The sequence below is a fragment of the Ylistrum balloti genome, unplaced genomic scaffold, assembly GCF_031769215.1.
Source record: "Ylistrum balloti isolate Yb309-2 unplaced genomic scaffold, AGI_CSIRO_Ybal_v1 Utg370006, whole genome shotgun sequence".
In the NCBI taxonomy this organism is placed as follows: domain Eukaryota; kingdom Metazoa; phylum Mollusca; class Bivalvia; order Pectinida; family Pectinidae; genus Ylistrum; species Ylistrum balloti.
The window spans coordinates 388,443-413,792 of NW_026782081.1; the positions used below are offsets into that span (position 1 = coordinate 388,443).

General features: G+C 33.4%; 2 protein-coding genes across 3 annotated transcripts; one reads left to right on the forward strand and one right to left on the reverse strand.

The window, feature by feature from the left end:
- The first annotated feature begins 1,822 nt into the window (after window positions 1–1,822).
- Window positions 1,823–7,174, forward strand: LOC132548232 (probable dual specificity protein phosphatase DDB_G0281963). Of its 2 annotated transcripts, none has more exons than XM_060212072.1 (8): window positions 1,823–1,929; window positions 2,498–2,788; window positions 3,060–3,173; window positions 3,427–3,554; window positions 3,749–3,839; window positions 4,410–4,608; window positions 5,162–5,210; window positions 6,125–7,174. In XM_060212072.1, exons 2-8 carry the CDS (start codon window positions 2,514–2,516, stop codon window positions 6,220–6,222), a joined length of 954 nt encoding a protein of 317 aa, XP_060068055.1. In that variant the 5' UTR covers window positions 1,823–1,929; window positions 2,498–2,513; the 3' UTR covers window positions 6,223–7,174. The 2 variants fall into 2 exon arrangements, with proteins under 2 accessions (XP_060068055.1, XP_060068054.1); XM_060212071.1 differs by having other exon boundaries at window positions 1,823–1,917.
- A 1,138-nt stretch (window positions 7,175–8,312) lies between these two features.
- LOC132548215 (uncharacterized) lies at window positions 8,313–23,152 on the reverse strand. The gene is made up of 6 exons (XM_060212037.1): window positions 23,002–23,152; window positions 21,242–21,826; window positions 20,358–20,455; window positions 18,598–18,810; window positions 16,453–16,522; window positions 8,313–12,240 (listed from the first exon to the last, which is right to left on the reverse strand). The coding sequence occupies exons 1-6, from the start codon at window positions 23,116–23,118 to the stop codon at window positions 12,184–12,186; spliced, it is 1,140 nt and encodes a 379-aa protein (XP_060068020.1). The 5' UTR covers window positions 23,119–23,152; the 3' UTR covers window positions 8,313–12,183.
- Between the last annotated feature and the right edge of the window lie 2,198 nt (window positions 23,153–25,350).

The following is a 25,350-nucleotide window of genomic DNA, read 5'->3' on the forward strand; positions in this document are numbered from 1 at the left end:
GTAGTAAATTAAACCACAACTTGAAAACAGATGAACTTGAAGAAATTGACAGAGATGCTCTTTTCATCGTGTAATGACTTTTGTGATGATACAGGCCATACAGAATTTGTTTTATCAGTGCATCAGTTTACACAATCGAGATTTGCAGAGGTTACATAGGTTACTTATACCAAGCTGAGAAAACGGAACTTACGATAACGGACTTGTCTATTTTCCAACATGGATATTAAGAAGTATTTTATGGTTAGAAGAGTATTATATACATATATATCTAGATAATAATGATTCTTCATTTCGAATCACTACTTTCCTGTATAGAAACAGGACAGTACACGAAACTATCCCGTTTGATTTAACATCGTTATATCAGGATAACCACATTTGCAACTAACCAGTAAAAAGGCTTAAGATTTAAGGTCGATCACTATTTTAGACTCGTTCGTTTTAATTTTAAATGTAACTGCTGCGTAATTTCTAACACAACTTGTTAATAATTTCAGAATCAGTCGGAGTGAGCTAATAACACACGAACGCACATACACCACACACACATACCACAACCACCACCATCACAAACGCACCACCAACACCTCACACCCACACTAGCACCCACACACACTCACCCACACTAGCAACCACACACTCACCAACATCACCACCTCACACCCACACTACCACCCACACACACTCACCACACCACCACACACCCACACTAGCACTCACACACACATCAGCACCACCATCACACACCCACATTAGCACTCACACACCACCACCACCACCATCACACACACACCCACCCACTTACCACCACACAACCTCATCCTCCTCCCCACACACACCACCACCACACAACCTCATCCTCCTCCCCACACACATCACCACACACGTCATCCTCCTCCCCACACACACCACCACACACGTCATCCTCCTCCCCACACAACCTCATCCTCCTCCCCACACACACCACCACAACCCTCATCCTCCTCCCCACACACCCGCACTAGCACCCACACACACTCACCACCACCATCAACACCTCACACACGCACACCACTGCACGCACGCACCCTCACCCACATACAAAACTCAGAGATCAGAAAAAATGTTGTGGATTCACGGGAGCACGTCTGGGCACGCCACTGTTTTAAAAATGAAAACCAAGGACTTAAATCATATGCCAAAGAAACATTTCCAGTCGGTATTAATAAAATATTGATATAAAAACAATTTCGTCGACGACACCGCTACGAATAAATACCAAGTAAGCGATACGAAGTTCTCGAATGAAAACAAGGTTAGGAACAACGGAACTGTCAGGTATATTAACGAACAACACGTCCCGAATTCATATCTGACAGGAAACAGGAAAAAAATCTCACGGGATCATTATGACTACCATAAAACTGACCCACGCGTTAGCTATTGATCATGAAAAAATGTGAATCGAACAAGACAATATAACATCATAAAACAGAGATTTTATTTTCTTTATTTTACAAATGGTATATGTAATGAAGGAGAATTTGTAGTTTTGCTGTTAGAAGATGTGTCAGGATATCATTTAATAACTCCTGGCGTCATATATGTTTCAAGTTGTCTGTTTTTTAAGAGAAATATGTTACCAGTTAAGAGTGTAGCATCGCATGTATTTCATTATGTCTACTGCGAAGACAGGCTCTGCATAACTTATATTTTAAATAATTAATGCATGAACATTATAGCGGGCCAGTGGGAAGCGGACACGTCGCTCGGTTTTTCCTGATAGATCTAGAGTTATTTCCCTTCCTATGACTCTTTTTCCAAGATGTCGGCGCCCTATGTTGCACAACATTATTAATCACTTTCACGTACTTACTCGGCAATTACTGCGACACCAAGAAATACCACGTCATAGCGATATTTAATTAAGAAAAGGTAAGAATAAAGGTACGTGCGCTTTCAGTAGTCTTCAATATCCTGGATGGACGTGTATAGTTAAAGTATGTCTTGTTCCAGTCGTTCGGTGAGTGATGACAGCCGGTGTCAGTCGTATAAAACTTATCTGCAGTAATATTTGAAATTTAGTCATCGTTTTCTTGTAATCTATATACTTCCCTTTGTACCCCCACCAAAGTTTTGTCAAGGATGAGATATCTATGTGTTGGGGTTTCCAAACGAAACCTTTTCTCTACGGTCTCCATTATTATTAAGACAAGTCATATTTGACTCATCTGTAAACTGCGTATGTAACATCATTTCGTTATTTAGACACATGGCGTCACAGTAGGTACACATAATGGCCATATAACATTGGTTCATACAAAAAAATATTACATGGGCATATTCACTTAATAGCACGACAATCATTTGGTGAGAAATGTGTGTACTAATTTATCAATTAAAATAAATTCAATCGTAGATGGTAGACATATGATATGATTATCGTAAGCAATAGAGATTAAAAAATGTGATATAAGTTAATTGGCATTTAGTTATGCGTTGACATTCTTTGCAGGGTTAATCTCACAATAATGGCTGAGACCGTGTTGGACATTAATGAAATAATTACAAATCTGTATCTTGGGAGTTGGAGTGCAGCAAAAGATATAATTCGGTTAAAAGCGAAAGGAATCACACACATATTGACGGTGAACAACTCGCCTCTTCCTAAATCAGTCAGTGAGCAGTTCAAGTACAAGTTCATTCATGGGTTTGACCTGGAGTTCACAGACCTACTGAACTACTTTGAAGAATGTATTAAGTTTATAGATGAAGGGATCAGATATGGGTCTGTTTTGGTTCACTGGTGTGTATGTTTTGATATTTTATTTCATCCCAGACAAAAACAAATCAAATACTTTATGCTTGAAATTATACAAGTACATGTATATTTCTGATCTTTGAAATTACAATAATGAAAATTCAGCTGATAATCCTTCTAATACAGGCTATTTCTGAATGACAACAATATCACATTTTGGATTTTAATTTATTTCAGTATATCATTCCTTCATCTTTCTCTTGATTTAACATTATTGTCTTTCTGTCATTTATCACCTTTGGATTTCCTATTTTAGCTTGGCAGGCTGTTCTAGAAGTGCTACTGTTGTTATTGCATACCTAATGAAAAAGAAAGAGATGTGTTTTGCTGAAGCTTTGGGATTTGTCCGGAAAAGCAGATCAATAGTTCAGTATGTAAACCAAGTTAAAATATTGACTTATACTTTGTACATCTGAGGAAAGTTGACAGAGATTAATACATCCATTGTTGATGTAGAATTGATAATATACAAAAAGGATATAGTTCTTCTTGAGATGAAAATGTGAGACTGACTCAATTAACTTAACATTATGAATATGGTTTTTAAATTTTAAGTGCTCTGCTCGGTAAACAAGTATTACCACACATGTTTCATTATATTTTGCAATGTTCACTTCCCACAGTCCAAATGAAGGTTTTAAAGATCAACTTCTCCTATATGAAGAAATGGAGAATAAGATTGACACAACCAATGAAAGATTTAGACGATATCGACTGAAAAAACTGGCATTGAAAATTCACAGCTATGATTGTAAGTTTCTCTTTTGTAACCCTTTCTGTTATAATATAACATTTTGAATTAAATGTGACTGGTATTATTGATATCAGATTTGAAAATTGTGTTAAGAGAATGTTGAATGCAACCATATATTGAAATTTGACATAGAAAGATGATTGATTAATATTTTTGGATTGTTAATACATTCCTGCAATATATTTTTACAGTAGATGAAACCTTTAGTCCAGAGGAGCTGACAGCCAATCCATCAGACACAGATAGTAAGATGGATACAGTTTACAAATGCAGGAAATGCCGGTAAATGTCTCTTCTAAAATTTTATAACCACAAACATGTATTTTCCTCATAGAAAGCGCTGTACATGATGTAGTCCTGACCAGTAAACTTTTAACTTTGATTTCATTAGCCTGCCATTAGTAAGAGATATTAGAGAAGTCTGAAATGTATGAAAATATATGGTAATTCTGTCATAGGAATTGGAGTAATAGAATCTTATACAAGTGTAGGTCTGTTCTGTTTACAGGGATATCTCAACCAAATTATAAGAGTTTGGCTGGCCAGCAAAAGACTGATAATTTTTCTCACAAATAAAATTGTAACATATTAGATGTTGTATACAGTGTACAATATCAGTTATCCATGGAATGTAACTTACTTTTGCCAATTATGGCTTGGTTACACTACATAAAATGATGACACAAACCTATTGCGAGTAGCGTCGTGGCACATACCAGTTGTCTTTATCTACCCTGTGTAAGATAGAGTTATCTTATCCCTAGCAAAACTAGGATCATGGATATGGAGTATGTGAGAAATAGAATATCTGTCAACATACCAGTAAAATTGTGTTTTGATTGACATTTACAGGCAGGCTCTGTTTAAACAGTCAGGATTAATTACACATTGTGTTGGTGAGGGAGAAGCTGCCTTTGATTGGAGAAGTAGAATCCCAGCTAGTCAAAAAGAGAATGTTGACCGAGGGGAAAGCTTGACTACCTGTAGACAGTCTCTATTTATCGAACCAGTTCGATGGATGGCAAACTTCATATCTGAACCTCTGGGCAAGGTACAAGTTCATTTTAATAAATGTCAAATACTTAAATAAAAAAATATGTACGTCTTGAAATTTAACTACTCTTCCGACTAATTGAAAAGTAATGTAACCGAACCTTTCAATTTTCAAACTTTCCTAACTATTACATTTCACAACAACAACACTTCAAACTCTCTTAAAGAATTTTATTGTAAGAGTTGTAAACACAAAACTGCAAACAAGTTTTTAGGAAATGATAGACTTATTAAGAAATTCTCATAGGTGTTGAATTTTATCATCAAAATCAGTTAGAACAATGGATTTGAGAAATCCCTGTAATAGTAATACTTGGTAATTTGTCATCATTTGTGAAATGTTGGAAGTAAAAATGGTTTCAATAGAACAAGGCATCATGAAATAATTATGATGTTGTTATTGGTAAAATAGCTTAGTAAAATGAAATGTTCATAAACTTTATTTCCGGTTATCATAAAGTCCATCAAATCCAAATGATCCCAATCTATGATAGAGAAAGAGAGAGAGAAAAAATGAATAATAATGATTTACACTTTGCATTTTTTTCCAGTTATCTTGTCCAAAATGTAACTCTAAGATTGGATCTTTTGTATGGCATGGTAAGTACTATCATTTCAACTTGCTATCATCAAATGGTGGAATTTAATAATGTTTTTTTTTTTGTGTCCATGAGTTCATCCTGTATATATATGGTTATCACTATTTTCCAGAACTTGACACTGTAAGGATGTACAGAAAAGTTAATGAACATGTTAAATTAAGGGCTATAGTTGGACACATTTTTACTTTAATGAGAAATTCTTGATAGCTGCCTGTGGCCTTTTTTGGATTTATTTCATTTGAATGAACCCTGGTGAAATAGTAACAGCAATACAACACATGACTAGAGAGAACGTCCCTTAAACTCGCTTGGTTTAGCATTAGACTAGTAAGTCAGAGGTCCTAGCAGAGAAAATAAAATAAAGAATGACATCTGTCACACAAAGATTGTGTCTAATTTTTCTCCAGAATTCATCGAGATCTTCTTCTTGAAACTTCATGTGTTCATTATGGATTTTTGCTGTGCTTGCTTTTTTTTATTTGAATTAGATTTTGAACATGATGGCAAAGGGAGAGAAGAGTATGTCCATTATTGAGGCATACTCTGAACATGTATTTTTTAATGTCACTCAAAGTAGGGAGGGAAATGTAGGTGGAAAGATGATAATGTTAAATAGTTATGTTTTAGTACTTCTCGAAAGATAGATAAAAGGCAACTGGAATCACAAAGTGAAGTCTTAACAGGCGTGCAACTTATTTTAGAGGGTGTATAACAGTATAATATGATATTGTTGATATCATGTTGTTCATTTATTAGGGCGTGCTGTTATCTGAACCTACAGATTTGTAAACAGAAATTAAATAAATGTTAATTCTGAAGGAAACATCTTAATATCACACGTCTTAATACCCTGACCTTATTGCTTTTATTATAAGTGATATATGGTTTTACATGTTATTTATTTGTTTACAGGAGAGAAGTGCCCCTGTGGAGCATGGGTGGCCCCAGCCTTTCATATTCGTACTAACAAAGTAGACGAAAGTAAACCACTTGTTTTGCTGGCAAAGTGAGACTATTACAAAAATGATGTGTTTTTCTGGACATTGTAGAAAAAATCCTCAATTGACAAGGGCAAGCCTTTTGATGCATTAACCAAATTCACTCAGCAAAATGTGAAACAAAAACAGTAAAGATACATTGTAAAATGCATGACTTGAATATGCCAACCTTTGATGGACATGATGATTCAAAATTCAGTCCTTTAAAGAGGTTTGAGAGGACCAACAATCAGTGGTACTAGACTGTTAAAATTTTGAAATGGACACTGCAGGTATTTCCAAATCCAGTGTCTGTATACCTGTATTTAAGTATGCTTGGTACTTAAAAGAATTCATTCATCACATGATTGTTTTATTCAGTGAGTCTACCATTACCTCATTTACAATGTAATAACCCCATTGTGACATTCGTCAAGGTTTAGATATTGAAATAATGTCATACATTTGCAGAGTACATTGTGGTGTCACCACGGAGACCATAGATATACAGTCAAGAGGACTTAATGTATGATGTACAAAAATCTGTTTTCTTCAATAATTGCCAAAATTATTGATCGTGTGATAAATAGGATCTTTGTATGTTTCCGATGTGATTGATGAAAATTGTCTCATAAGTTTTCTTTTTAGCTCACCTTATATAATATTTATTTATATACAGGCTATAGGATTGGGACTTTGTTCAACATCTGCATGTTCTTATGCAATATAATCTTACCTTTCTTCAATGTTATTTAAGGAACTGTTTTCTTAGTCTGTATGTAAGTGTAGTAATTCATCAGAGTAAGTTATACCCTGTTTGTTACAAGTTCAGTAGTAGGTGAGAAACCATACAGCTTTGGTGTGTATACATAATGTATAAATTAGTGCAATGTCTACTCACACTTTATGTCATTAATAAACAGTCTCCCAAAGTGATCAACTCATATTGAACAATGTTGTTAAATAAACTGCCATTTTTCTTGAATCTGTCATCTTTCATATTTTTTCTGTTTTAATCACACCCCCTTCCTTTTTCTTTTGATTCTGTGTTTGTGGTAGTCAGCGCTGCCAACCTGTAATGATCAAATATCTGGTCATGGTATCAGTGAATTGTACTTTAAATCCATTTCATTGTAAAGTAGTCTGATATTCTGTTGACTTTTTTTCATATTGGTTGTGGAGTTGATTAAGATCAGAACTCCAGTTCTGTAATGTTAATTGTGCAAAGACATCCTGTGAACACTAAATCTTTTACTACAATGTAATTAATTAATATTCAGTTATTGAACTACTTATTTATTGTAAAATGTATTTGAGTACAGCTAAACTTGATTTTGTGGATAAATATAGCTCAATACATTTACTTACACTAATTTTAAGAGGTCATAAATGTATGAACTTGTGGATTAAGATTATCCATGAAATCTACAAAAAAACCCCAAAACTGACAGAAGTAAGTGATCGATCAGTACATAAGCTATATGTATACATACTGCAGTAACTTACATACATCATGTGACAACGGACATGTGACCTACATAGGGTACATTTGATGTTTTATAGGTCAGCATTGGTAGTACTACTACAAGGTACCATAAACCAGTGATTAATTTACACATATCTGTTAATAGGATCACTCAAATCTCTGCAATTTCAGCAGAAATACAAGCAGATCAAATTATCCTGTTTTCCCAGACTTTGGATTAGATATGTTTGCCAGTGTTTATCACAAATGCTGTCTCATTAAAACTAGACGGTAAGTGTCTACGCCTGTATGTTTTGGCCTGTTACCAGAGCCAGTATCAGTTTCATTAAAACTGGACGGTTAGAGTCTACACCTGTATGTGTTAGCCAGTTACTAGAGCCAGCATCAGTCTCATTAAAACTTAGACTTTTTATTTTATCAAACTGCTACCAGAGCCAAGATCAGTCTCATGAAAACAACTGAGGTAGACCGGCAATGTCTACTTCTTTATATACTGCTCGTTACAGGCCGGATAGCTGTGATATGATTATGGTTCACAGCTGAGAGACGTTCATGGTTTTCAGCGCTGTGAGATGATCACTGTTCACAGAGCTGTGACAGGATCATAGTATATTGACAAGCAAACAATAAATTTTCAATAATTATAAATATTTTAATAGACAAATCAGTTCAATACACTAAAAATCTATTCAGCATAAAACAGGCAGAAACAAGTATCTGTCACATCTATAAGCAATGACTTAAATATGTCTACCAGGTTTAATCTGTGCCATAAGGTAGTATTATCATTAGGTTTGGCTAAATCAAAAATTGGTGGTATTAGGAGTACAACAGGTAATTGATCACACCTTAGTACATGTACCTACGTCACAATATTTATACACTCAGAGAGTGTAACATATGTTACAACATAAACATATAGCTTTGTCATAAAGGATAATTACCTTATTATGCTGACCGACAATAATAACTACAGTAGGACAATACCTACTGATGGTACTGTTTATTACATAACTATTCTATAATCAGATGTGCAATCATCTTAGCATTTATTACTTATCAATCACTTGTACAGACTTGGTGAGTCAATACTGTAATTTCTACTATATTGTTTATCAATCTCCAGGCTTTTATCCTGTCCATAACTGTCTTTTCTTCATTTCCTTGTCTTATTACAGGGTTGAGAGGGGGTATTCTCAGTATTAACAATACAATGACGTCACTTAAGTAATGAGAACAAAATAACATACAAAAGAAGATCAGAAAAAAGGTAAAATAAAATTAGTATTCACTCCTTTGTAGGTAAGACAACGGGTTCTCAAATGAATTCTCAAGGAAAGATTATCAAATTGCCAAACACTCACCAAGCTTCATCTTTACAAACTTAAAAATCCCCTGTATTATATTAGTCTTTACGTTTTAGGATTTCTCATGCAAACAAAATCATTTGTGGATTTACAACTACATCTCTCATCTTACATTCATCCAGCAATATGTCCATGCCTGATTCTAAGCATATCCACATCTATTTGAATTTCCGAATACATTGTAAATGAAAACAAATGCTACATCACTACCAATTAATAATCCCATCTCTTTACTTTGAGTCAAAGACATTGATTTAGCTTCTGTGGCTTACTGCAGGAAAGATACGATAATCTCAAAAATATGTCTGATTCAAAAATATATCAATCTTGATATTGTATGTCTTGTATTTTGTTTTCGTAGAGGAATGGCATTCCCAATTTCAATCAAAGCATTTGTAAGTGGCAAACCATCACATGTTAACTACTCTGCATCATGTTCTCTTCAAGGTGTCTATGTATATATTACCAGCAGCACATCACATGATAACCATGTGATAGGAGAAAAGTCCACCATTTCAAAGCCTTAGGTATATTCAAGCTGCATTATTAATTTTCTCTCAATTCCAGATAGGTTTTCTTGCTCTATGCTGAAAATTTCTTACACAAAGAAAAACAGTGACTGTGTTGACCTGAAATGTACTTATTACACAATATTTCAAACCAGATGGAAGTAGTGTTGATTGTTCACAAGCTTGTAGGGTAACTTTAGTCTGGATTATCTCCCCTAGATTTCACAGACCACATCTCAATAGCATATCACGAAAACCTCTACAGGTTTAAGTTGTATTTAGAGAGACAATAATGCACCGATATAGTGAAGGGAAATGTTCCATATCATACAGACCTTGACTAAGGTCAGATGTTATAAGGAAGATTGCTGTTAAACAAGTTTTGGAAAGAGAGACACTGTCTCTACATGTATACAACTATCAAATTTGGATAATTCTGCATATAATAGTTAAGTACTGAGGAACAGATATTAGCAGTGAGCAGACTTTGTAAACTAATGAAGCAAGAAAGAAAGACTTTAAAGAGGTAAAGATGATTTTTTTTCTGATAGAAATATTGAATACTTATAACGACAATGTGAATACAAATTGTACATGTGCTTGACCTTGGGCATAATGCCTCGAAATCCAACTTTTAACAAGCTTCAAAGTGTAGCATGTCAAATTAATGTGAGCATGTTACATTACTGTGAACCATATTTCATTGATGTGAACCATCTCAAATACCTAATAAAAGCTCCTGTCAATATATCGTGTAATCAGAGCTTAATTTATCTCCATTAATACCGGAAACTGAAAATAGGTCCTATATAACACAAGTACCTGTTCTGGCAAATGTAAAGTAAAACAGCCCACATCCTTTGACATAATTTTTGACTTTCTTTTTGCACATTTTTACTAAAATCATTTAGAAGGAAATTATTGTGAATTTGACAAAAGGTATTTTATTTTTGCCTTTTTTCAACATCAAGGAATTTTCATGGTTTTTGATTTTTAAAACAGAATGCAAACAAACTTGTCAATAAAGGTCACTAAAGGTAGCAATAAAAATGTCCTTTATGTAGCAGTTATTTTACGTATTGTACAGTGGATTCTAGACAAGTTTTTGTTACTGACAGATTTTTTTAGCAGATTTTACAGCTGTTCAGCTTTATCACTATTTCCTATTTTACAGATTTTTGCCACAGCCAAATTTCTTTTCTATACAGTCTCATTAAAAAATATCTATGAATATGTTAAACTGAAAATATCACAGATCTGCTTCTTTTAGTTTAGACAAAATCTTCACAGTATGATGAAATAAATACTTATTGTCAAGGTTACTGGTGGCCAAATTGTAATGACTAATGTTTAAAATCAGATGTTAATTAAGTCAGGATTCAATGAGTTTCTCTCAAGATTCTGAATAAAGCTATAACCTACATTCCCTTATAAGATGTTGGCATTGGTCGAGAGTAGTTCCTATATATCTGACCTTGTACTTGTCTTATAGCTTGGAAGAAGAACTCATAAAGTTTCTTTACCATTGAAAATAAATCTATTCCTAGTATTGCTGTAAGTAGAAATATCAGTTCAATGTCTTGAAATAAATCCAACCATATGGCTATAAATAAGCCATCTCCCTTATTTGATTTAGATGTTATGTCTTTGCCACTGGGCTTATTGTAGGATAAATATGGTATAAAGTTTAATGAAACAGATATTTATACCTAACAGAGATCTGAACCTGACTTATCTGATAGATACCTTTTCTTGGTAAAATCATCCAACCTTTTCTTGGAAGGAGCAGGAAAAAGGCCAATAATTAACTTAGCCATGAAAGATGTTATCCAAAAAAGTATATAAAGAAAGGTATATAGACAGAAAGATAACTTATTTTGTAAGGTAATATTGTTGTCATGAAAATTCTGTGCAATTTGGTATTTGGCATTGACATATGGATTTAGAAAATGATTAGGTGTAGCACTTCAAGAGAGGCACACTTTTTCAGTTCCAGATTTCTTAATCTTGGTGTGAACTCAATGACGAGGACACAATGACAAACATGAGTACAACCTTCACACCACTAAGGTTCTAACAAGAGATCCCAGAGGGATCTTGGAGTCTACCATTTCTCTTACTTCTGATCTATTTTCAACTTTCGAGGTATTGACACCAATATCAATTAATGTTCTGATTATATTTATCATAGGGTATGGTTACCCCTTTAAACAAACATTCATTTTGCGAAAGACATCTCCAGCACTTTCTGACAAGTAGCAATAATGATTGGGATCTTGGATAGCCACTTGTCCTGTCAGAATGAGCATGAAAAAAAACCCAAAACTTTCACCTTTGAAACAGTCTTCCAGCGCATCCTTAGAAAAGTTCTTCATTTTACATATATTAAAGACAGATCCATCCCCCTCTGTTCTCTGATAGTTTCATAACTGATATTACACAAATTTTACAAAGATCAATTCAACACTTTCAGAGAAATACAATGAATAGGGATTGTTTAAGGACAGCCAGATCACAGACTACGGATGAAAGGTAATTTAAACAGCCCATCATCTAAAAGTGATGAGCAAAAATATCCCAGTTATTTACATATATTGTATATATGTAGAGGTAGCAGCTCCCTAAAACACTGTTAAGCCATTGCCATTTCTGGTTGTCTCACTGCCTTGCCTTCCTTGATCTGGTCCATCTGTAAATCAATGAAATGCAAATGAATAATTTGGAAAAAGAATAAATCTGGACTTATCTCTAATAGTTGTTCTTTGGCAGCTGAGCTAAAAATTCTATTAATCTCTCACTTTTGATAGTGTATACCAGTCATGAGGTTTTAATGATTAAGAATATCTCTAACATTTGACAGTTTATCCTGTCCATAGGATTTAAAAACTAAGAATGTCTATAAGTTTTGATAATGTGGTGTTACAAACTGAAATGTAAAACTTTTGTTTGACATTGTATAATTGCCATCAAGTGTTAAAAACTTAAGAATAGCTCTAATTTTTGATAATGCAGACTTGTCATGAAGTGATAAATTAAGAATATCTCTAATGTTTGATAGTGTATACTGACATGAGGTGATAAATTAAGATTATCTCTAATGTTTGATAGTGTATACTGACATGAGGTGATAAATTAAGATTATCTCTAATGTTTGATAGTGTATACTGACATGAGGTGATAAATGTTTAACTGACATGAGGTGATAAATTATCTCTAATGTTTGATAGTGTATACTGACATGAGGTGATAAATTTAATGTTTGATAGTGTATCTCTAATGTTTGATAGTGTATACTGACATGAGGTGATAAATTAAGATTATCTCTAATGTTTGATAGTGTATACTGACATGAGGTGATAAATTAAGGATATCTCTAATGTTTGATAGTGTATACTGACATGAGGTGATAAATTAAGGATATCTCTTATGTTTGATAGTGTATACTGACATGAGGTGATAAATTAAGGATATCTCTAATGTTTGATAGTGTATACTGACATGAGGTGATAAATTAAGGATCTTATCTCTTATGTTTGATAGTGTATACTGACATGAGGTGATAAATTAAGGATATCTCTAATGTTTGATAGTGTATACTGACATGAGGTGATAAATTAAGGATATCTCTAATGTTTGATAGTGTATACTGACATGAGGTGATAAATTAAGGATATCTCTAATGTTTGATAGTGTATACTGACATGAGGTGATAAATTAAGGATATCTCTTATGTTTGATAGTGTATACTGACATGAGGTGATAAATTAAGATTATCTCTAATGTTTGATAGTGTATACTGACATGAGGTGATAAATTAAGGATATCTCTTATGTTTGATAGTGTATACTGACATGAGGTGATAAATTAAGATTATCTCTAATGTTTGATAGTGTATACTGACATGAGGTGATAAATTAAGGATATCTCTAATGTTTGATAGTGTATACTGACATGAGGTGATAAATTAAGGATATCTCTTATGTTTGATAGTGTATACTGACATGAGGTGATAAATTAAGGATATCTCTTATGTTTGATAGTGTATACTGACATGAGGTGATAAATTAAGGATATCTCTTATGTTTGATAGTGTATACTGACATGAGGTGATAAATTAAGATTATCTCTAATGATTATCTCTAATGTTTGATAGTGTATACTGACATGATGTTTGATGTTTGATAGTGTATACTAAGGATATCTCATGTTTGATAGTGTATACTGACATGAGGTGATAAATTAAGGATATCTCTAATGTTTGATAGTGTATACTGACATGAGGTGATAAATTAAGGATATCTCTAATGTTTGATAGTGTATACTGACATGAGGTGATAAATTAAGGATATCTCTTATGTTTGATAGTGTATACTGACATGAGGTGATAAATTAAGGATATCTCTAATGTTTGATAGTGTATACTGACATGAGGTGATAAATTAAGGATATCTCTAATGTTTGATAGTGTATACTGACATGAGGTGATAAATTAAGGATATAAGGATATCTCTAATGTTTGATAGTGTATACTGACATGAGGTGATAAATTAAGGATATCTCTAATGTTTGATAGTGTATACTGACATGAGGTGATAAATTAAGGATATCTCTAATGTTTGATAGTGTATACTGACATGAGGTGATAAATTAAGGATATCTCTTATGTTTGATAGTGTAAGGATATCTCTAATGTTTGAGTGTATACTAATAATGTGTATACTGACATGAGGTAAGGATATCTCTAATGTTTGAAATTGACATGAGGTGATAAATTAAGGATATCTCTAATGTTTGATAGTGTATACTGACATGAGGTGATAAATTAAGGATATCTCTTATGTTTGATAGTGTATACTGACATGAGGTGATAAATTAAGGATATCTCTAATGTTTGATAGTGTATACTGACATGAGGTGATAAATTAAGGATATCTCATGAGGTGATAAATTAAGGATATCTCTTATGTTTGATAGTGTATACTGACATGAGGTGATAAATTAAGGATATCTCTAATGTTTGATAGTGTATATTGACATGAGGTGATAAATTAAGGATATCTCTAATGTTTGATAGTGTATACTGACATGAGGTGATAAATTAAGGATATCTCTAATGTTTGATAGTGTATACTGACATGAGGTGATAAATTAAGGATATCTCTAATGTTTGATAGTGTATACTGACATGAGGTGATAAATTAAGTATATCTCTAATGTTTGATAGTGTATACTGACATGAGGTGATAAATTAAGGATATCTCTAATGTTTGATAGTGTATACTGACATGAGGTGATAAATTAAGGATATCTCTAATGTTTGATAGTGTATACTGACATGAGGTGATAAATTAAGGATATCTCTAATGTTTGATAGTGTATACTGACATGAGGTGATAAATTAAGGATATCTCTAATGTTTGATAGTGTATACTGACATGAGGTGATAAATTAATGTTTGGAGTGTATACTGACATGAGGTGATAAATTAAGGATATCTCTAATGTTTGATAGTGTATACTGACATGAGGTGATAAATTAAGGATATCTCTAATGTTTGATAGTGTATACTGACATGAGGTGATAAATTAAGGATATCTCTAATGTTTGATAGTGTATACTGACATGAGGTGATAAATTAAGATTATCTCTAATGTATACTGACATGAGGTGATAAATTAAGGATATCTCTAATGTTTGATAGTGTATACTGACATGAGATATCTCTAATGTTTGATAGTGTGATAAATTGAGGTGATATCTCTAATGTTTGATAGTGTATACTGACATGAGGTGATAGGTGATAAATTAAGGATATCTCTAATGTTTGATAGTGTATACTGACATGAGGTGATAAATTAAGGATGTTTGATATGACATGAGGTGATAAATTAAGGATTATCTCTAATGTTTGATAGTGTATACTGACATGAGGTGATAAATTAAGGATATCTCTAATGTTTGATATGTTTGATAGTGTATACTGACATGAGGTGATAAATTAAGATGTTTGATATCTCTAATGTTTGATAGTGTATACTGACATGAGGTGATAAATTAAGGATATCTCTTATGATTGATATTTTATACTGACATGAGGTGATAAATTAAGGATATCTCTAATGTTTGATAGTGTATACTGACATGAGGTGATAAATTAAGGATATCTCTAATGTTTGATAGTGTATACTGACATGAGGTGATAAATTAAGGATCTCTAATGTTTGATAGTGTATATCTCTAATGTTTGATAGTGATATACTGACATGAGGTGATAAATTAAGGATATCTAATGTTTGATAGTGTATACTAATGATTTGATATGTTTGATGTGTATACTGACATGAGGTGATAAATTAAGGATACTAATGTTTGATAGTGTATACTGACATGAGGTGATAAATTAAGGATTATCTCTAATGTTTGATAGTGTATACTGACATGAGGTGATAAATTAAGATTATCTCTAATGTATACTGACATGAGGTGATAAATTAAGGATATCTCTTATGTTTGATAGTGTATACTGACATGAGGTGATAAATTAAGAATATCTCTAATGTTTGATAGTGTATACTGACCATGGGATATTACAAGTTTAGAATATCTCTGACTTTTGAAAATGTATACTGATCACAGGTGTTGACTAAAAAGGAATGTCAAACTTTTGAGTGTGTATACTGGCCATGGGGTGTTACAAATAAAAAATGTCTTTTGACTTTTAACAGTTTTATTTTAGGGTAAACTAACAAAGAACATGGCTGAAAGTTATCATTACACAACTGGGTATAAATTAATTAAGTTTATCTCAGAAGAGTTATCATTTATCTCACAATGCAACAAGGTTAGAACTAGGGCTAGAGAGCTTTTGAATCCCATACAACATTATCAGAACACATCTTACCCGGTCTACTCGATGTTTGTAAATTTTTCCCTCTTTGTTTACATGGAACACTGACACACCACAATAATACCTGAAAATAAAATTATAATAATTGTCACATATTACCATAGATTTCACATACCAGTTGTACAAGTGTGAAAAAAAAAGTCTTCTTGAAGTTTAAGAATATGTATCATAAAAACACAAGAGGTACAATGGGCCTGCATCACTCAATTGATATGCTGTTTGCCAAAAAAAAAAAAATTACAATCATGACCTACAAAGTACATTATTGGCACCCTTGGGTCAAGGTTACATTTTTTATTTTTCAAAATATTGTTGGACTTCTTTCAAGGGAAGCAGGAAACATTTCTAACCATTTTTGTTTTCTAAAAGTTGTTTGATCATTTTACCTTGAAAGTCAATATCATTCATCTGAGGAATTTTGGTAGCCCTTCATCCAAGCATGACACTGGCCCAATATCAGTACCTTGAGGGAGTCTTTTGATAATTTAGATGTCTTTCACAGATCTTAACAAATATTACACATATGACCTTGAAAGTCTTGATATATAGTCCTTTGTCACAGTATCCTATGTGCAAAATTTCTGGACCCTGTGCCTCAAAGAATGTTATTGAAAAGGTCTTGTAAAATGCTTATATGCATTCTGGTTTCTTATTCATTGGTCAGAGATACAAAACGATACTGCAGACTGCATCAGATTGCTTTCTAATATAATTCTGTTCTGAAAATGCTGGTCAACTATCCTTCATCTTCACAAGAAATCACATAATGATCAGTATTCTTGTCAAGATATAGCAGTTATAGAAATGGTTTCAGGACAAAATTAACTTTTGAACTAATATAAGTTTGAACAACCAACCATCTGGTGATACTGAAACAAAGCATGGGATTCCAGAGTTGTTCTTTTTTTTTCTCTCTCATTCCTACCAGTCCACAAATCAAAAGGGCATAAGAAGGGCCATCAGAAAATTACAAATGATAATTGAGAAAGATCCTCTCTAGGGCCATGTAATTCACAATTTTGGTTAACCATCTTAAGACACTACCATTCATGAAGAGCATTTGAGACTACCATATCTGGATGTTGAGAAGATTTTTGAAATCTGAGTAAATCTGACTCCTTTTGGGCCTACCCAACAGCCCCTCGGGTTCAATTGAGGTCAATTTGTGCATCTCATAAAACAGTCATCTTAACCTAATAATTCTGATCAGGTTTAAACTATTTCCAATAAAAAATAAACAAATATGTTCAAATATATGATTTTCCTAAATAAACTATAGCAAAATTTACCCCCTCCCCATGGAGAAATGTGAGACTCTTGGGCCATGTAATTCACAATTTTGATAAATCATCTTAAGACACTTCCATTCATGAAGAGCATTTGATATTACTATATCTGGATGTTGAGAAGTAGATTTTTGAAATCAAACTAAATTTAACCCCCTTTGGCCCCACCCATCAGCCTCTTTGGGTCAACCAGGATCAGTATGGGTGTACCATCAAGCTGTCATCCTTCAATCACTGTTCTAACTGAGTTTGAAATATTTCCAATGGAAATTAAACAAATTATGCTCAAAAATCTATTTTTCCTATATAAACTATAGTAAACTTTACCCCCTCCCCTGGGATGGTAAACCATCTGAAGGCCTTTACATCCATGAAGAGCACTTGATTCTACCATTTTTGAAATTTTGGTCTGGTCCTTCAGGACCTTGGGGGTTGGGGACCCTATAATTTACAATTTTGTTTTACCTTTAGCCATGGAAGGGTTTTGTAAAATTTAATTGATTTCAGGATTTTTCAAAAAGTCGAAAATGTTAAAAGTTAACGACACACAATGTATGATGCACAACGCCAGACAAAAAGGGTTTGCAATAGGGACAAAGTTTCTGGGCGACCTTGAAATTAAATGGCTTCCTCTGTTTGATTTTATCTTCCACATTTTTCCTTAAAAATCTGTTAAAATATAATCTATCAGTGAAGAGTATCATAAACTTTTGTCATATGAGACTTCACAAAACTTGTCTTACTCAAAGTAAGAACCTTTACGATAAAGCATTGTGAAAAACGTAATACATCATCTCCATTGTTGTTTATTTACTAATTGTAAGTTAATATTACAACAATAAAAAATACTTACTCTGCGTTATCTATTGCAGCCTGGTAATTCCGTACGATAGAAAACAACTTCCTTAGGAAGGTGAATTGGTTCAAACCAATTAACTGCCAATACACTTTCACTGTTCCTTCTTCTACGTTGTATGATGCACTTGTCACAGACATTTTAATATATACAAACCTCATATGACACCGTATCCTGAGGCCAGCTAGAAATACAGGATAGTGTGCTCCACTGGAAGTTTATATGTACAAATAAATTAGAAAATAATTCAGTTTTCATCAATGGCTCAAGGTAATTTAAGGAATTGTCAATTTTTTAAACAACTCAGCAATAATCTCAGTGATCCTAACACAGCAATAATCTCAATAATCTCACTAATCCTAACACAACAATAATCTCACTAATCCTAACACAGCAATAATCTCACTAATCCTAACACAGCAATAATCTCACTAATCCTAACACAGCAATAATCTCACTAATCCTAACACAGCAATAATCTCAATAATCCTAACACAACAATAATCTCAATAATCCTAACACAGCAATAATCTCACTAATCCTAACACAGCAATAATCTCATAATCTCACTAATCCTAACACAGCAATAATCTCACTAATCCTAACACAACAATAATCTCACTAATCCTAACACAACAATAATCTCACTAATCCTAACACAACAATAATCTCACTAATCCAATAATCTCACTAATCCTAACACAACACACAATCCTAACACAACAATAATCTCACTAATCCTAACACAACAATAATCTCACTAATCCTAACACAACAATAATCTCACTAATCCTAACACAACAATAATCTCACTAATCCTAACACAGCAATAATCTCACTAATCCTAACACAACAATAATCTCACTAATCCTAACACAACAATAATCTCAATAATCTCACTAATCCTAACACAGCAATAATCTCAATAATCTCACTAATCCTAACACAGCAATAATCTCACTAATCCTAACACAGCAATAATCTCACTAATCCTAACACAGCAATAATCTCAATAATCTCACTAATCCTAACACAGCAATAATCTCACTAATCCTAACACAGCAATAATCTCACTAATCCTAACACAGCAATAATCTCACTAATCCTAACACAGCAATAATCTCACTAATCCTAACACAACAATAATCTCACTAATCCTAATATACAACAATAATCTCACTAATCCTAACACACAATAATCTCACTAATCCTAACACAACAATAATCTCACTAATCCTAACACAACAATAATCTCACTAATCCTAATATACAACAATAATCTCACTAATCCTAACACAACAATAATCTCACTAATCCTAACACAACAATAATCTCACTAATCCTAACACAACAATAATCTCACTAATCCTAACACAACAATAATCTCACTAATCCTAACACAACAATAATCTCACTAATCCTAACACAACAATAATCTCACTAATCCTAATATACAACAATAATCTCACTAATCCTAACACAGCAATAATCTCACTAATCCTAACACAGCAATAATCTCACTAATCCTAACACAGCAATAATCTCACTAATCCTAACACAGCAATAATCTCACTAATCCTAACACAACAATAATCTCACTATTCCTAACACAGCAATAATCTCACTAATCCTAACACAGCAATACTCTCACTGATTCTAGTTGTATAATACACCAATACTCTATTGTACTGATTCTTACACAGCATCAGTTTTTTTCTATCTGATATTTTCTTACACTTAAGTTGGTGATAACCTACCGATAAACTTTTTCTTTTCCAAAAAAGTTGTTAATGAAGACCATGTTCTGAATATCATAATCTTCCATTCTGTATTTTTCTTTAAAGAATACTGGGACCTGAAATGAAAAACAAATAAATAAATTACACACACTTGTAAAAACAATACTGATCATTTTTTAACACGATCTTGTTAACAAGAGGCCCACATACCCTGTACTGTTCATCTTGATATTTCAACTTTCACATCAACACAATTTCCCAACAGATGAGGAATCTCATGCTTCATGATAAATTTGGTCAATATCCATGCATCAAAACAAAAAAATGGTCATATTCAACATTAACCTTCATTTGCCATATTGGACCCCGCCCCATCTGCCTTCTAAGGGGTCAAACCTTAAATTATCACAAAATTGAGTCAAATTCACCCCAAAGTATTCTTGTAAAATTCCATCAAATCCTTTCATTTATACGAAGTACAAATTTTATGAATTGGTTGATTTTTTTCAGTTAAGACCTGTCCCTTATAGACCAAGGAAGGTCCAGACCTACTATTTCTGATAAAAATTTGTTTCCCCTTCCCCCTCTCCCAAAGTTTCTGACCAAATCAAAATTTGGTCAAAGTACCTTTTGAACACATTCCTTCAAAAGAATAAGTATTTAAAGAATCTGCTTAATTGTCCCTATGTTTCCCCTTCTCCTAAGTCAGTTGTTTACGATTTGTAACAATTTATGCAAAACGTTGATTGGTGAATATATGCTGCACCATGCCCATTAGCACAGTTGGCCTTATGGGTCAGATGATTTAAAATTATATGATCTTTTGTTTGGCATGCGACTGAGTCCTGGAGAGTGGACATATATAGTACCCTGCATGAGTAATTATTGTTTATAAAATGTACCTGTTCTACTATATTTTCCTGGATAATGCCAAGTTGATGTGCAGTTGGGAGGTCCATAGAGGTTCCACTCTTATCTTCACCAGTTTTTGAAGAACAACACAGTATATCCATTTCCGAATCTTGCTTACATTTTTTCAAACTTCTGTTTTCTCCTCCTTGTTTGATACACTGATCAGCTTTCACTGGTTCTGTTGCCATATAACCGTTAAAAGAGGTCATGGGCTCATGAAATGGAGCTGGCATGGATAAGTCTTTAAATCTTTGAGCGGACGTGAAGAATTGAGACGTAGATGAATGTGTTAAAGGCAGCGCCATATGAGGTTCAGATACACACCTGACCTTATTTTTTGTCATTTTACGTCCATGATTTTTCTTTTTAGCCACAGTACTATACCAAATATCATTAATAGTGTCATTCTTGAAATGCAATTTAAGTTTGTCTTCTGTTGTTTCTGGTAACAAAAGTAATGTGTCCTTTCCAAAATCCTGGAATCCTTTGGCTTGAAATGGTTTCTGAAGGTTTCTTCTCTGCTGAAGAACAACTGTGTCCCGATTTTCCATAATGATGGCTTCCTGAGGTGACATCTGTAAGATCAATAGACTACATGTTCAGTTTACATAATAATTGTGTTTTTATGTGAAGTTTATATATTGTTTATGTGTAGAACTTCTTTAAATTCCTTGTATCACACTTGTATAATAGATGTTACATCAGAAGTATTTAGTTCCTTTATTATGGTAGCTTTAATAAGTACATCTCTGATCAACATAATTATAAACTATACTGTATATGACTATATTTCTAAAACCAGATACACTTTTACAATACATCATTTAGGCATAGCAAATATTGGTGTGCAAGTTCTATAAAATTGAGAAGGGCAAAGGACTATTATTGGGAAAATATACTGTGTCAAACACACAAACCAGATAAAAAATAGTGAAAATCACAAATCACAAGATTGGTTTTGAGTAATACTGACACCTCCAAAAAACCATGCACCACCAACTAAAACTAACAGCCTGGCACTGCCTGGTATAGCACATTTAGACAGTACCAGGCTGGTTTTGGTGATAGTGGACCGCAACGTGCATTGCCATACAATGAGAAGAGTCTATAAAAATATAACTATGAACACCGGCATTATAGATGTGAAAATTGACAATGGTCTACGACTAGTATAACTTGTAATGGCAACACGATTGAATTTACAAGTCGAATTGGTGAGAGGAAAAACACATTGGAATTACTTAAATGGTTTCTATGAACACCTCCATTCTGTCGCTAAAATAAGAAGAGTCTATAAAAATATAACTATGAACAACGGCATTATAGATGTGAAAATTAACAATGAATTATCATTTTAGAGATAGAATTTTCTGGTCTACGACTGAAACCTACCCAACAACTTATGAAAGCATCCAATTAAATCAAAATTTGTGTACTCCTCTAGGCTAATCCTGGCAACTATTTACTCCTATCCAAGGTTTTCTAGTATTATACAGATCTAACTTGTTACAGAAGATTTGTAAACAACTAATCGGACGGACTTTGGAAACTTTACAGTGGTTGTTTTTGCATTGTTACGAATGAATGTTCTAGGATCTATATCAGTTCCTTCAATGTGCTCTTTATAATGGACTTGAAAGCATGCATTAGCTACGACAAGAAGAATAGGCAGTGCGCTTCAAAACACGTGTTTACTATAAACACCACACCCGCTCCCTCCCTTTCCCTTCGATCAAGCCGACCGACTTACATCAGTTCTGCATAACATGTCATTATGATGTAGCAAAGTCAATGGAAAGTATCTCATTTTCTTTAAATGTCCCGTGTGTTGATGTCGACAACACAATTTCAGGTAGTTTAGTGCCATCGTGTGCACGTCCTTCTCGTCCTTCAGAAACCTAAGAAAGATTCAACTTTGACGCAAAATTTGAGGCGCATTTGGTTAGCAAAATAAAAAACAACCGGCATAGAAGGGAGCTAACTCTAGATATTATTGACGACATACTTACTTGACGATACGCAATAGATTTTTTGGATCATTCCTTAATTTACTATATTCCAGACTCCCCTGTATTTACAAAAAATATTGATGTACCGCCACTCCCAATGGTTGTTTAAAATTATCATACAAGGCGTTCTGATTTGCCCAATATTTCATGAAACGCGTCTTTTTATTTCACAGGTACATTTGTCGACATGTGTCGTTTTCCTTTCCGTCCGTCCCTGTGTCTTTGGCAAAGTTAATCAGCGCTCTAACAGCTTCACTCCTTGATGATTATCATCTAAACTTCACACACTTAAAAAGCCCCGAAATGACTTAGTTTCAGAGTAGTTGTGCTGAGGGCAAGGTGGTCACTGTTATTATTAATGACAAACATGGTCACCGCTGTAGCGACTTCTTCCTCGAGTTATTCTAATCAAACATGGAAGATTTGTAAAAGTTCAAAATTTCTCGTAAGAGTGAGTTTGGCCAGGGACGTATATATAAGGGGTGGGGGTGTGTCAAGGTCATTATGACTATTTTTAGATAAATCTTCGGTGATCTAGTGGCTTTATTTCTTGATTGGATTTTACTAAACCTCACACACGTACAAATGACCATAACACATTCAGATTATCATACTTATCTATTATACTGTTACATCACCTCTGAAATCAGTTCAAGCAAATTGTATATTTTCTTTTTACCAAATTAACACCAAACAGGATCATCTTTATAAATCATTTGGCAGGGGACATGTAATGCTTTAGCAATACTCAGTATGCTTAATTGTTTTTTTTATTTAATGCGGTAGTTAATGGAGAATAGACTACTTTATAATGCCCACATGGTTTATTTTAATCGGACTACGGATGTCTAGATAAAACGCGAGTGTGTTACCACCAGATAAAGTGGAATACATTTGAGAGTTCACCCAGAAAACAAATAACATAATAACTTTAAGTTAAAAGCCGCTTGTGTATCAGTTAAATGCTCTCAGATTTCCAGCATTATCTAGCAGTTCAGTTGTCAACATGTCTATATTGAATTCCACCACCACAGCAGTATTCATATCGGATTACCAGGAATAATGCTGGTTTTGGAGGTTATATGATTTAGTTGCCAGTTCCCAATATCTGTCGTTATCAAAATACCCACATGATGTAAACCTAATGGTGATATAGTGTACACTAACAAATCTTACGTATATTTCGTTGATTCTTCAAGCGAAAATATTTTGATATATACAGTGTATGCATTAATTGATTGGAATGGTACTTTCATGGAATATCGTATATATTTGAATGGAATTTAGCGACCAAGTATTCGAAAATTTCTAAAACCACCAGACTATATTACTTCCGTAATTCGATAGGTTTCTTAATTTGTCAAAATAAACTTAAATTTTACTGTGACAGAAAAAAGTTATCGCAATCACTCTGATGGAATTAAACCATACCGTGTTTTACCAAAACCACCCGACCATTTTTGATTTGACGCAACACTATGAGAATTCATTATACAATGCCAATTTTTATAATATATTATATCGTTTTACACTGTACTGGTTTATTTAAAATGACATTATTTCGACAGTTTAAAACTTTGCTTTTAAATGTCATATGCTTCATATGGATTAATTAGCACAGCACTCCCCTAAATCATTAGCATATGTAGGCGCTTGATCTCTACTAAACTTAATGTAGGAATAAAGACAAACACAACACACTGTAAACATTCATGATTAAAATGTTTAATTAATAACATCTTTACTCGGTACAAAAGAGTAGTGCCAAATAACTAAACACTATATGCAGATAGAGTCGATCTGGTAGGATCTTTTCAACTAGGGTCATTTTAGCAGTTAGGCAATACTCGTCATTCTAAAACACCACGATCACAAAATTCTCTAGGCCTTGACACACCAATTATTATTTTTTGAATACAACTTAATAGTTTTTCTCTGGTTTATTACACATCTAGTTCAACTTATAGACGGATATATAGAAACAATCTGAAGTTAACAAATGCAAAAAACACATACATATATATATTATATATTTATGATATATCCATTGTATACACTACCGGATATAGTAATAGGTACATAATCATGGC

Coding starts and splice junctions, on each gene's coding strand:
- LOC132548232 (XM_060212072.1), top strand. CDS start 2,514: ATGGCTGAGACCGTGTTGGACATTAATGAAATAATTACAAATCTGTAT. Junction 3,174..3,426: donor AAAAGCAGATCAATAGTTCA/GTATGTAAACCA, acceptor CACTTCCCACAG/TCCAAATGAAGGTTTTAAAG. Junction 3,555..3,748: donor GAAAATTCACAGCTATGATT/GTAAGTTTCTCT, acceptor ATATTTTTACAG/TAGATGAAACCTTTAGTCCA.
- LOC132548215 (XM_060212037.1), bottom strand. CDS start 23,118: ATGGCACTAAACTACCTGAAATTGTGTTGTCGACATCAACACACGGGA. Junction 20,456..21,241: donor AGGAAAATATAGTAGAACAG/GTACATTTTATA, acceptor TTTTCATTTCAG/GTCCCAGTATTCTTTAAAGA. Junction 18,811..20,357: donor GGAAAAGAAAAAGTTTATCG/GTAGGTTATCAC, acceptor ATAAACTTCCAG/TGGAGCACACTATCCTGTAT.